The 14,050-nt window shown below is 37.3% G+C and overlaps 1 protein-coding gene across 1 annotated transcript in view; it reads right to left on the bottom strand.

The window, feature by feature from the left end:
- Positions 1-6,141: 6,141 nt before the first annotated feature.
- LOC135200421 (tubulin alpha-1 chain-like) overlaps positions 6,142-14,050 on the bottom strand; it is a 16,291-nt gene continuing 8,382 nt past the window's right edge. Inside the window, exons 2-9 of the mRNA XM_064229052.1 lie at positions 12,925-13,147; positions 11,681-11,853; positions 10,503-10,631; positions 9,863-10,062; positions 8,750-8,924; positions 7,526-7,678; positions 6,461-6,624; positions 6,142-6,345 (exon numbers count right to left, since the gene is read on the bottom strand). Of these exons, the coding sequence (XP_064085122.1) occupies positions 6,213-6,345; positions 6,461-6,624; positions 7,526-7,678; positions 8,750-8,924; positions 9,863-10,062; positions 10,503-10,631; positions 11,681-11,853; positions 12,925-13,147 (1,350 nt within the window). The 3' untranslated portion in view covers positions 6,142-6,212. The remainder of the gene's footprint in view (positions 6,346-6,460; positions 6,625-7,525; positions 7,679-8,749; positions 8,925-9,862; positions 10,063-10,502; positions 10,632-11,680; positions 11,854-12,924; positions 13,148-14,050) is intronic.

Genomic DNA, 14,050 nt, shown 5'->3' with positions numbered 1-14,050 from the left:
TCAAACTTGCAACATATGGCAATGATAATCCAATTTGACCCTCAGAACTACAGAGGTGAGTTTAACTAATTTTGCATTGATTGCAACAACGTTGCGTTGCAACCGAACCGAAATACAATGCAGATTTGAAGTTATATTCTTGAGTAGTGAATCAAAATGTTTAATTATGCAGGATTTTTGGGAGAGGTCAACTTTGTCCACCACCAACACACGGAAAACACACAAGCCAACAGCTTGGTTTTCAGGAAAATGTAAAATCAATTCCAATATTGTTGTATTGAAAAATAATCGCAACATATCGCAGTGTTAACTGTAATCACATCAAATGTATTTTTTCAAAAGCAGCTTTGGATCGGTATTACTATAGAAAAGGTCTTAAAAATGGACGTTGGTGATGATCTGATTCCTGCTCAGAACCCAGTGAAAGGAATTTCCTTCATCATTCTCCGTTCGGGAATGAACGTTTTCGGAACGAAAAAAAGTAATCAGGAATATAGTAAATTCATAAATGTGTCTGTTCTTCATGTCGTTACCATTGGGATAAGCGTAATGTGCGTGATCTGCAAAATAATCTTATATTTTGTTACTTATGCAACAGTTTCCAAGCGTTTTTGACAAATAGTTTAGTTACTCTGAAAGTTTCATGGAAAGAGTCATAGAAAATGAAGCCTTATGACAATATCTTTTCAGAAAACGAAATAGCGGTGGAATTAAAGGGGAAACTACTCTACAGAAAATACAACACATGCTTTGTTGTATTATTTAGCAATGATGTGTTCCACAGATATTCAAAAGTGGTGTCAGGGCACGGCGTCCGGTCGTAGGTCAGGTTCTGCAGTAGACCTAATCCTTTACTCTGCATTACATCCAGAATGGAATGGAGTGAAATATAACATTTAGGCCAAAGGCCTAGCGTTGGGATCCTTGTGGTCATTCAGCGCTGGAAGGGAAATTACGAGTAAAAAGGTTTGAAAGGCGTAACGGGAGGAAAACCTCACACGTTGAACTATGAATCAATTGTTAGGAGAGAGGATGACAAGTAATTAAGATGGAAGAATATGAACGGAGATACAGTAAAAGGAGCAAAAGGGTTACAGTTAGTGCCCGAAGGGACGCTGCAAAGAACCTTAAGCAATTCCTACAGTATACCATATGAGGTGCAGCTGACGGCACATAACCCACCTACGGGAATCATTTTCTTGAAAACAGACCAAAATATTGCAACATATCCAGTCTGAATTAAAAAACTATTTTGACACCAAAACTTCACTGGTTCTGCAATTATGTATTCCGAAGAAAATAACATAATTTACAAATTTACTGTCGAATTCTTGATTAATGGCTCAAAATAAGTGCTATTTCAACCACATTGCAATATGTTATTATTTTGTAACCTAATTCATGATTAAAACAAACCCAAAATATTGTGGTATATCAAGTTTGAATAAAAAGTCCGGTTGGTGGTTTGACGCTATACATTTTGAATCAATTGCAATAACTTTATTTGTTAACGATCTTGTGGTTAGCTACCCTTAATTAAATTTATACATAAAATAAAGAAAATTATCATTTTGACACAAAACTACATTGCTGATACCTTTGGAAGAGAATGCAGAGTAAAGGATCAGGTCTACTCTAGGCCCAGTAGGCCTCTACGTAGTGAGTATTTCAGAGGGAATATGCCCTAACCAGACTTACCTTAACCTAACCTAACCTTAGACACCACGCACTGACACCAGTTTTAAATATCTGTGCAATGTTTCATTGCTAGATTATACAATAAAGCATGGGTTGTATTTCCTGTAAAGTAGTTCTCCCTTTGATTCTAATGATCTTCCGTTTTCTGAAAAGATTTGTCGTGAGGCTTCATTTTCTATTACACTTTCCATTATTCTTTCAGAGTAACTAAACTATTTATCTAATACGCTTGGAAACCGTTGCATAAGTAACAAAATATAAGATTATTAAGCAGGTCATGCCCATTACGCTTATCACAATAGTAACTACATTGAGAACGGACAATTTAACCATTTCATAATATTCCCAAACACGAGAATAATGAAGAAAATTCCTTTCACCGGGTTCTGAGCAAGAATTAGGTATATCATTACCAACGTCCAGTTTTAAGACGTTTTCCAAGCTAATGACGATGCAAAGCTGCTTTTTAAAACGCAGTTTACGCTTTAAAACCATACACAATATTCTTTATTTATTTATTTATTTATTTATTTATTTATTTATTTATTTATTTATTTATTTATTTATTTATTTATTTATTTATTTATTTATTTATTTTTTATTTATTTATTTTTTGGTCCATCACAGTCCTCCAATTCGACTGGGTGGTATTTATAGTGTGGGGTTCTGGGTTGCATCCTGCCTCCTCAGCAGTCCATCACTTTTCTTACTATGTGTGCCGTTTCTAGGATCACACTCTTCTACATGATTCCTGGAGCTACTCCAGTCTCTAGTTTTTCTAGATTCCTTTTCAGGGATCTTGGGATCGTGCCTAGTGTTCCTATGATTATGGGTACAATTTCCACTGGCATATACCATATCCTTCTTATTTCTATTTTCAGATCTTGATACTTATCCATTTTTTCCCTCTCTTTCTCTTCAACTCTGGTGTCCCATGGTATTGCGACATCAATGAGTGATACTTTCTTCTTGACTTTGTCAATCAACGTCACGTCTGGTCTATTTGCACGTATCACCCTATCTTTTCTGATACCGTAGTCCCAGAGGATCTTTGCTTGATCGTTTTCTATCACTCCTTCAGGTTGGTGTTCGTACCACTTACTACTACAAGGCAGCTGATGTTTCTTGCACAGGCTCCAGTGGAGGGCTTTTGCCACTGAATCATGCCTCTTTTTGTACTTGTTCTGTGCCGGACATTCGCTTGCTATGTGGTTTATGGTTTCATTTTTCATATTGCACTTCCTACATATGGGAGAGATGTTATTTCCATCCATCTTAGGGCCTGATCTTGTGCCGCTGATGTCATTCCTTCAGTTTCCTTCTTGAGCTCTCCCATCTGTAGCCATTGCCATGTGTCATCGCTGGCTAGTTCTTTAGTCTGTCTCATGTATTGTCCGTGCATTGGTTTATTGTGCCATTCCTCTGTTCTATCTGTCATTCTCTTGTCTCTGTATATTTCTGTGTCTTCATCTACTTTTATCAGTCCTTCTTCCCGTGCACACTTGAGCCACTCGTCTTCACTGGTTTTCAGATATTACCCCAGTGCTCTATTCTCGATGTTGACGCAGTCCTCTATACTTAGTAGTCCTCTCCCTCCTTCCTTTCGTGTTATGAATAGTCTGTCCGTATTTGCTCTTGGGTGTAGTGCTTTGTGTATTATTATTATTATTATTATTATTATTATTATTATTATTATTATTATTATTATTATTTTATTATTATTATTAGATTATTATTATTATTATTATTATTTATTGTTATTCAGAAGAAGAACCCTATTCATATCCATCAAGCCCCAGGCAGGGACGGACTGGGACTAAATTTCGGCCCAGGACTTTTGATGTTCACCGGCCCACTTGAAGATGGAGCTAAATAGAAGTGGGGAGGTATATCTTGAAATGAAAGTATATATTTAAGGGAAACATAAACAGGCTACACACACACACACACACACACACACACACACACACACATATATATATATATATATATATATATATATATATATATATATATATATATATATATATATATATATATATAATAGTGATGGTTCGGATAAACGGCTCTGGGAAAAATAAAACACATGCAGACATAACTAAAGGAATTATTTTTATTTTAGATTATAAAAATTTTCTTTAATAGTTCACTCTTGGAAGCAACTTTGTCAGTTATTAAATCATTATCGAGAGACATTAATATATCCCTCTCTGCTGTCATTAGCATAAACTCCTGAAGGTGTTCCTGTGAGAGTCTGCTTCTTAGACGACTTTTTATGAACTTCCAGGGAGAAAAACGTCTCTCACAGGAAACTTGAGTAACTGACAAGGTCAGGAGATACTTGTAAGCTAGACCAATTATATGATAGGCATCAGTTAACAAGTTGTACCTACTGAGTATCTGGTAACAGCAGACTGGACTATTCTTACACGATGAACATTTCGTTGCAATTGTCTCATGTCTGTCTTCATTTAAATAAGACTCGTGTTCATCCTCATCATTCATATCTTTAACGGTGTAGTCTTCCAAGCGTGCATTTTTTTATTTTTCCAAGTGTGTAGCTAGACTCCTTAATTCCAACTTCAAGTTTTCAGCTGTTGCCCAGGTGTCGAACTTAAGCAATGGCTTACTGAGTTCTTTAAATAAAGACTCATACTCATCGACATTGCTGTTCTTCAGCTGACCAAAAAGATTTCCTGGGTCTAGAATCGATAAATCGTTGTAAAATGTCTCTGAGAAAGAAATCGACCACTGAGGCTCTGTGTGACTTTGTCCAATATTGGATTATATACCTCAACTTCATAAGCCCTCTCTGCGTCATTCAGCCTTTCATCATAGGCATTCTCGCCAGGCATCGTTTTCTTTTTTCTAACTCTTTTCAGTGGCAATTCTGTCTGCACCTCCAACTCCAAATCTGAGTTCTCTTCATCTTCTAGCTGTTCATTAGCCCAACAAACAAAATGATCTGCAGCCACATTAATACCACCAAAATATCTGTTTATTTTATCCAGACTCTCTTTAGTAGTAACAACCATTCTGTACGCAGAGAGAATATCCATTCTGTTTGTTTGCAAATATTTCGAAAGGGGAGTAGTCTGCTCAAATAGACTAAGAAATATTTGAGCAGTCAGTATGGTTTCATATTTGAGTAGTGATTCAATGTATATACTTTGGCTTTGCTGCGAACATCTGATTTCATATTTTCATGTTCTTGTATGGTAGCCAAAGTTAGCAGAACATCTGTGTATAGGGCATTATCAGGCTTGCCAAAGTTTCCAATGAAACACAAAAGATTTTTTTAACATCCATAATAACAGCCACGAGAAAATAACATACAATGAATACCGATTGAGTAGCGTCTTACTGCTTGTGTGATGTGTGTAACCTTTCACTAGCAGTATAGCCAGAATCCTTGAACGCAAAAGAACATTGCGCGGCTTGATCATATATTCGACATAACAATAGAATGTTATCATGTGTTCAGTTTCTATTATTACAGTTTCCCTACTGAATAGTGTTTTTTTAATGTATTAATCTTTATTATATATTTATGGTCTGTATAATCATAGAATTCTGACTGTGTTGCCCAACCAGTTAGCAATAATGAAATGGAAACGATGGCATATTGTATACTGGCTGATGGTTAATGAACGATAGCTTACAGAAAATGTTGATAAAATTATCGGAACAACCATTTATAGGGACATTTCAAGATTACTCTCCTGCTATAGCTGCATTAAGGTGTGCTGGCGATGAGAGTCATGTCCTACCGCTCCCTCCACCCTCTCTCTCTCTCTCTCTCTCTCTCTCTCTCTCTCTCTCTCTCTCTCTCTCTCTCTCTCTCTAAGAAGAATCTCGAATGAATGATAATCGTGGATTGAGGTGTTAGATTTGTTTTTATATTTTTTCTTTCCTTTCACCTCTTGTTACTTCTTTCAAATGAACACCATAATATTTTTTGGAAGATTGAACTTCAAGTTAATAGCCCTATTAACTTGAAGTTCAATCTTCCAAAAAATATTATGGTGTTCATTTGAAAGAAGTAACAAGAGGTGAAAAAAAAGAAAAAATATAAGAACAAATCTAACACCTCAATCCACAATTATCATTCGAGATACTTCTTAGAGAGAGAGAGAGAGAGAGAGAGAGAGAGAGAGAGAGAGAGAGAGAGAGAGAGAGAGAGACTTTTCACAGTTTGTAATCAAGAAATAAATGTATTCTCTTTTTACAGAAAGCAGTTGGGTAAACATAAACATAAATACTTGTGCATAGCCAATCCCTATGTTGAAGAACGAGAGAGAGAGAGAGAGAGAGAGAGAGAGAGAGAGAGAGAGAGAGAGAGAGAGAGAGAGAGATTTTTCATAGCTTGTAATCAAGAATGAAAGATATGCTCATTACAAATATCAGTTTTAGAAACAATAAAAAAAAAAAAAAAAAACAGAGTGAACGAAAATTATTTATTTCCCCTACTCAACATTCTGCCTCAAGTGAGATCATACCTAAGGAGTCACTCTTTAGAATTCCTCCGGCTGTTCCTCAACCTCGTCAGAGGAATCGAGGCCAACCTCCTCGTAATCCTTCTCTAGGGCGGCCAGATCCTCCCTGGCCTCGGAGAACTCGCCCTCTTCCATTCCTTCGCCCACGTACCTGGAAGGACCCCATATTTAGGCGGTTAGTTTTGAGTAGCATTAAATATATAACATTACAATTATGACAAGGTGTTTATGATGATAATGATGGTGCTAGGGAGGACCCAACTCACCAGTGGACGAAGGCCCTCTTGGCATACATGAGGTCGAACTTGTGGTCCAGACGCGCCCAAGCCTCTCCGATGGCGGTGGTGTTGGAGAGCATGCAGACGGCGCGGTTCACCTTCGCCAGGTCACCTCCGGGAACGACCGTGGGCGCCTGGTAGTTGATGCCAACCTGGATGGGTTAGGGAATAGGTCATGTCGGGTCGTGTCACTGCTACAATTTGAAAATAGGGCCCGTTAGTCTTCCAGGGATATATATAAAGAAGAGTAATTGATTCTATTTAAAAGAGGCGAGCTAACATGATCTAAATAAACACTATATCCATTACCTAACTTGACCTGATTTTAGTTAACCTAACCTTTATCAAATTAACCTAACATGACCTAACCTTTGTTTGTTATCTTACTTGGGAAAGTCATGATCTACCCACAACTACTTATGGTCAACTTGGAAATAAATTTAGCAAAAGAAAAACTTTGAATAAAGAATATTCTCTCTCTCTCTCTCTCTCTCTCTCTCTCTCTCTCTCTCTCTCTCTCTCTCACACACACACACACACACACACATCATGAGTATCCAAAGACCGAAATCATAATTTTATCATTTATTAGCAAAGATTTAGAAAAAGTACTTAAAGTCCCCAAACATATCACTGCTAGCAATAACACAAAAACACGAGTGTCAATCATTGCTTGTCTGAATTTTAAACATTTCCTTATCGTTATTGTTGAAGCTAACACCTTTTAACATAAGCAACTAGCGAATGTAAGCAATTAAGATCAAAAGGTCACATAAATGCATCTGTGAAGCTTAAGACAGTGGTTATCAATCATTACCGTAGAAATGGGTAGTGGTTCCCTGGAATGTTAACCATTCCTTCATCGTTATTGTTAAAAATATCACATTTTAACACAACTACCTGGGAACTATAGTACTTAAAGAAGCTAGAAACCTTTCTCCGTTTTTTGAGACTTATAACAGCAGTACCTTGGATACCAAGAACCACGACTTCACAAACACGATATTTCCTGGAAGCACAACTTCCCTTCGAGGAACCATCAGTGCCACTTACTTTGAAGCCAGTCGGACACCAGTCGACGAACTGGATGGACCTCTTGGTCTTGATGGTGGAAATGGCACTGTTGACATCTTTTGGCACCACATCGCCACGGTACAGGAGACAACAAGCCATATACTTGCCGTGGCGGGGGTCACATTTGACCATCTGTAAAGAGGGAAGGTCTCAGGAGCTTGTTTTGGAAAGATGGAGCTCGTGGAGAGAGAGAAGGAATGTCCTGAATACCAGTAGGAGCTAAGTTAAATCATTATAATCTAAACATGTTGAAGATGTTTATAATAACACCAATTTTAATCCAGCTCACATTAACTAATGCTAATTTGTTTCACTCGATTCCTGATTAAATAGAGACGTGTCAATGGGACAACGCTTGAGGGAGAGCTTAGTAGTGGTGAAATAAAGCAAATGGGTTTCATACTCCATTTCATAGTTTTAGAAAATTAAAACAGGTCTCATGCCAGATTTGCTGATTATGGAGATAAAATATATAATTTTGCTACTAATTTGCTAGTTAAAAACATTTAGATGCTTTTCAGACATGATTTACATTTTAAAGAAATGACTAAAAGAAGGTTAGCCACAGCAAGTGTAAATCACATCAAAATTGCTGGCTGGTTCAAAAAGGTATTTCGAAACAGCTAAGTCTCATACCTGATTTGTTAGTTCGAAGGTCTTACACCTGAATTACTGGTTTTAAAGTCTCATTACACCTGATTAGGTGGTTCAAAAGTCTTATATTAGATTTGCTGATTCGAACTTCTCACACGTGATTTAATGGTTCAAAAATCTCATACCTTATTTACTGGTTCAAGTCTCATGCCTGATTTGATGGTTCAAGTCTCATACCTAATTTTGTGGTTTAACAATTGCTGGCTCTAAAACCTCTTACCTGATTAGTTGGTTCAGCGTCTTGGTTCAAAAGTCTCGTACCTGATTAGCTAGTTCAACTTGCTAGTTCAGAAAACTCGTACCTGATTAGCTGGTTCAGGTTGCTAGTTCAAAAATCTCGTACCTGATTAGCTAGTTCAACTTGCTAGTTCAAATATTTCGTACCTGATTAGCTGGTTCAATTTGCTAGTTCAAAAATCTCGTACCTGATTAGGTAGTTCAACATGCTATTTCAAAAAATCTCGTACCTGATTAGCTGGTTCAATTTGCTAGTTAAAAAATCTCGTACCTGATTAGCTGGTTCAACTTGCTAGTTCAAAAATCTCGTACCTGATTAGCTGGTTCGAAACAGGCGCTGGTGATCTCTGCAACAGACAGCTGTTCGTGGTTCGCCTTGGCTGCAGAAACGACTGGGGCATAGGTCACCAGGGGGAAGTGGATTCTTGGGTACGGGACTAGGTTGGTCTGGAACTCGGTCAGGTCGACGTTGAGGGCTCCGTCAAACCTGATACGAATAAATAAATAAATTTATTAATAAATTAAGGATTCTTCTTTGGGTCTGTCCAGTACAGCATGATTGGTATCTGAGAGACACTTGAGCGAAACTGTGCCCAGGAATTTGATACCGTGAGTTTTATCGAACTAAAAAAAAGAGGGATACCAGTCCTTAAGGGAATAATATCTCAACAAAAACCAGAGAATAAGTTAATAAAAAAATGTATACAAAAAGAATAAATTTGTTTTTTGGAGGGGCATTCCTCTTAAATATTGATTTGAATATAAGTTTGCCATGACATTGCCATTTTTGTCATAATCTTCACAAAAAGAATAAATTATGTTTTTTGAGGGCATTTATCTTAAATACTTATTTAAATATGATAAGTTTCCATGGCATTGCCAGTTTGTCATAATATTTAAAAAAATGATTATATAAAAAGAGCAATTTTTTAAATATGATAAGTTTGAATGAATTTTCCAGTTCGTCATAATCTTACAAAACTGGTAAAAAAAAAAAAAATCACGATTTTAGCCCATTCATCATAAACATCTATTTAAATCAAAGCTTCCATGACTCTTCCAGTTGGTCAGAATCTCACCTCACAGATGCCGTAAATAAATGAATAAAGAAAAGTATGCAAAAAAAAAATGAATAAATTATATTTTTGGGCACTAATCATAAGAACTGATTTAAAGTTGATAATCTTCCATGAATTTTCCAGTTGGTCCTGACCTCACCTGAGAGAGGCCGTAAATAAATGAATAAAGAAAAGTATGCAGAAAAAAAAGAATAAATTATATTTTTGGGCACTAATCATAAAAATCGATTTAAAGTTGATAATCTTCCATGAATTTTCCATTTGGTCCTAACCTCACCTAACAGAGGCCGTAAATAAATCAATAAAGAAAAGCTTCCATGAATTTTCCAGTTGGTCCTAACCTCACCTGAGAGAGGCTGTGATGGAAGACACAATCTGGCCGATGAGTCTGTTCAGATTGGTGTATGTTGGCCTTTCAATGTCAAGGTTCCTCCTGCAGATGTCGTAGATGGCCTCGTTGTCGACCATGAAGGCGCAGTCGGAGTGTTCCAGAGTGGTGTGGGTGGTCAGGATGGAGTTGTAGGGCTCGACGACGGCGGTTGCAACCTTCATTGTAAAAAGAGAACATTCTTCTTATCAATGGAACAATCCTAAAACGCCAATAGCTCGCAAGACAAGCTTTTCTGTAGGCTAAAATGTCCTCATGTGTCTGTGCATGAAGATAAAAAGACCCATAGATGACCTATACGTACGTTGCAACTATATCTTTCAATACCAAAACTTTTGTACCACTGACCACTAGTGATAAGGTATACAGAAGTTTTGGCATCCGAAATATATGGTTGCAGTGAACATACATATAGCGTTTCTTTATGGGCCTTTTTATCTCCTTGGTACGCTGTTAGATTACAGTAAAAGACATTCGTGTTTATGCTTTATGTTTACATAAAACGCAATAGCACATAACATCAAATAACAGATAGACAGATATGAAAATAAAACAACATAGGTCTAATAGACAAACATTAGTAATACACGAGCCATACCTGTGGAGCAGGATAGATGGCGAACTCCAGCTTGCTCTTCTTGCCGTAGTCCAAGGACAGCCTTTCCATCATGAGGGAAGTGAAGCCCGAGCCAGTGCCTCCTCCGAAGGAGTGGAAGATCAAGAAGCCCTGGGAAAAGGGGAGGAAGAAGAGAATGTGGAGATTACATAGTCATACTTACGAGGATTTATTTGGATTCTACTCTTAAGAGTAACGGTTCGGCTGTCTTGTACAAGCAAGTAAGAAGGCAAGCTGGCGTGACCCCAGCTTCGTTCAACAACAATTATCTCACAACATTTTACGTTACTTTTGTTACTTCTTTCGAATGAATAAGTCGGTGGTCCCTGTGGGCTTGTTCTATATGAATAGGGTTAATTTTTTAAAATAATAATAATAATAATAATAATAATAATAATAATAATAATAATAATAATAATAATAATAATAATAATAATAATAATGACAACAACAACAAAATTGATGACGGAAGGGTTACAACATCCTAAACAGCCACTCTACAATATAATCTTGTATATACAATGAGCCAATGACGAATTGTTCCAGACTATCTTTCATCAGCCTGTGATTTCTCAGCACTATCAACAATGACCATCACATCGTCTATATACTACGTCTGTCATTCCAGATGCTACAGACAGCCCCTGATGCCATATATATTTCTTACTTCTAAATCTAAGTTTATCATCAATCTCATTCGATCAGTTCGATCTAAACCATCGTTTCCTTCCACAACATTATATCTATGATGAAGTTATCTTTTTAATAAATGAGTCTTATTTAGTAAATCAAATATATGAATGCCATATACGTATATTTCCTACTTCTAAATCTAAGTTTATTATCAATCCTCATTCGATCAGTTAGATCTAAACCATTATTTCCTTCCAAAACATTATATCTATAATAAAGTTATCTTTTTAATTAATGAGTCCTATTTTCTTATAAATAGAGCTCATTTAAAACATCATATATAATAAATGAGTCTTATTTTTTTTTATAAAAAGAGCTCATTTAAAACTTCATCTATAATAAATGAGTCTTATTATTTATATAGATATTTCTCATTTAATTTTTTTATCAGGCATATCAAAGAAATCATTTAATCCTTTAACCACTCATTTGCAACGAGTTCCAAAAATCGACACGCGCCAACCTACCTGTAAACCTGAGCACTGGTCAGCCAGTTTCCTTACACGTTCCATGGTCAGGTCAATGAGCTCCTTCCCAATAGTGTAGTGACCTCTTGCGTAGTTGTTAGCCGCGTCCTCTTTTCCAGTCAGGAGTTGCTCCGGATGGAAGAGCTGTCTGTACATTCCAGTCCGCACTTCGTCTGGAACGCCAAGAGATATAGATGCTGGTGGCTTATGGAAATAGATAAGTGTATTGCGGCGCTGGAATTGGTATTTTATGATCGGGTGAAATGAGTTTTCTGAAGTTTTATGAAATGCTTTTCGTTAAATTAGACTTTAAGTTCCTTGAAATGAGAATTTTGTGAAATGAGAGTTTTAGTAAATGAGAGTTTTGTGAGATGAGTGTTGTGAAATTTGAGTTTCGTGGAATGTGAGTTTTGCAAAATTAGTTTTGTCAAATGAGTTTCTTGAAATCAGTTTTGTAAAATGAGAGTTTTGCAAAAGGACGGTTGATGTGAATTTTGCAAGAAGGACTTTTGTTAAATGAGGTTCGTGAAATGAGAGTTTTGCTAAATGAGTTTCGTGAAGTGTGAGTTTTGCAAAATGAGTTTTGTGAATTGAGTTCCGTGCAATGTGAGTTTCGTGCAACGAGAGTTCCATGAAATAAAAAGAAAACATGGTGGACCATTTCTTCTTTTGAGTGACGATAAATAAAGCTTCGTAAAATTGGTCTCGCTGGATTTTCAATTAATTTTAACATTGTGCATCAATCTCCAGTTGCTTATCAAATATAGCGAACGTCCAGTGGACCACCCAAAATGACACCTTGGACCACTAGTGGTCCAAGAACCTGCAGTTTCACCAAGCGTATAGAAAGAAACCTGGCCTTATATTTAGTTCAAGAATTATCTAAAAAAAAAAGGTTAGATTTTACTGAGAATGGCCATCAGTAATAAAACTGAGATACTGTGCAATAAATGTAGAAGCAGTTATGTGTCCTATGGGACTCCACATACGCAGTTTCACCACTGGTGAAAGAAATCTGGCCCTATATTTAGCTCAAGAATTATCCACAAAAATCTAAGATTTTACTGGGAATGAGGTTCAGTAATAAAACTGAAATGCTATACAATAAAAGTGGGTGCAGCTATGGGCCCTATGGGACTCCACAAACGTTCTTCATGGCATTGGAATAACTTTCACGTCTTCAGATTATTCTCTTCCCCAGTTACATTCCAGAAACTCAGAACCCTCCAGTAACTATCCCTTACCTATGACGGTGGGCTCCAGGTCGACGAAGACCGCTCTGGGCACGTGATTCCCGGCGCCCGATTCGCTGAAGAAGGTGCTGAAGCTGTCGTCGTGGTGCCCTGCGAGTTTGTCCGAGGGCATGGAGCCGTCGGGCTGGATTCCATGTTCCAGGCAGTAGAGCTCCCAGCAGGCGTTGCCAATCTGGACGCCGGCTTGGCCAACATGGACGCTGATACACTCACGCTGGAATGAATGAATAATAATGTCATTTTTGCCTTATTTCAAAGAATAGACGAGATCGTTCCCATGAGTCTTCCCTCAGGATTCAGCAAATTGCAGCCAAAAGTAGAACTTATTTTAGGCAGTACTTCTATCAAAGAATGTGTAGGAGATGGTAACAAGAATCTAGTCTTGCAGAAATTCGCTTAACTAGTAAAAATAAAAACCGTCTGATTCAAAGATTGAGAGAGAGAGAGAGAGAGAGAGAGAGAGAGAGAGAGAGAGAGAGAGAGAGAGAGAGAGAGGAATCTAGTCTTGCAGAAGTTCGCTTAAATGGTAAAAAACTCTGTTGCTAAGAATATGAGAAAGAAAGACAGATAGAGAGAGAGAGAGAGAGAAGAGAGAGAGAGAGAGAGAGAGGAGAGAGAAGAATCTAGTCTTGTAGAAGTTCGCTTTAATGATAAAAAAACTGTCTGTTGCAAAGAACATGAGAGAGAGAGAGAGAGAGAGAGAGAGAGAGAGAGAGAGAGAGAGAGAGAGAGAGCATAAACTGATTATGAACTTTTTATTTCTTTGATATAAAAAGATTAACTCGAGATAGAGAGAGAGAGAGAGAGAGAGAGAGAGAGAGAGAGAGAGTTTTCTATAATATAATCTCACCAAAAAAAAAAAAAGTTGGCAAACGCCAGGTCAAAGGAAGGATCAATCAACGATCAAAGGAATCCACCAAAACCAAAAAAAAAAAAAAGAAAAAAGAAAAAAAAAGTCTTGAGGAAAAACATCTGTCAGTGTATGGGGTAATCAGATGGCGAGAGCCATAACCTGTCGAGACGGAAAACAAAAAAAAAAGTCAGCCGACGGAAATAGATTTGGCAATGGGAGCTCCGTTCTCGTGACTGCTAAACGTCTCTTGAACTTCCTCTCTCT

Source organism: Macrobrachium nipponense, chromosome 26 (assembly GCF_015104395.2).
Source record: "Macrobrachium nipponense isolate FS-2020 chromosome 26, ASM1510439v2, whole genome shotgun sequence".
NCBI classification, from domain to species: Eukaryota; Metazoa; Arthropoda; class Malacostraca; order Decapoda; family Palaemonidae; genus Macrobrachium; species Macrobrachium nipponense.
Note: the sequence above shows the minus strand (reverse complement) of the source record. Positions and strands in the feature narration are given on the sequence as shown.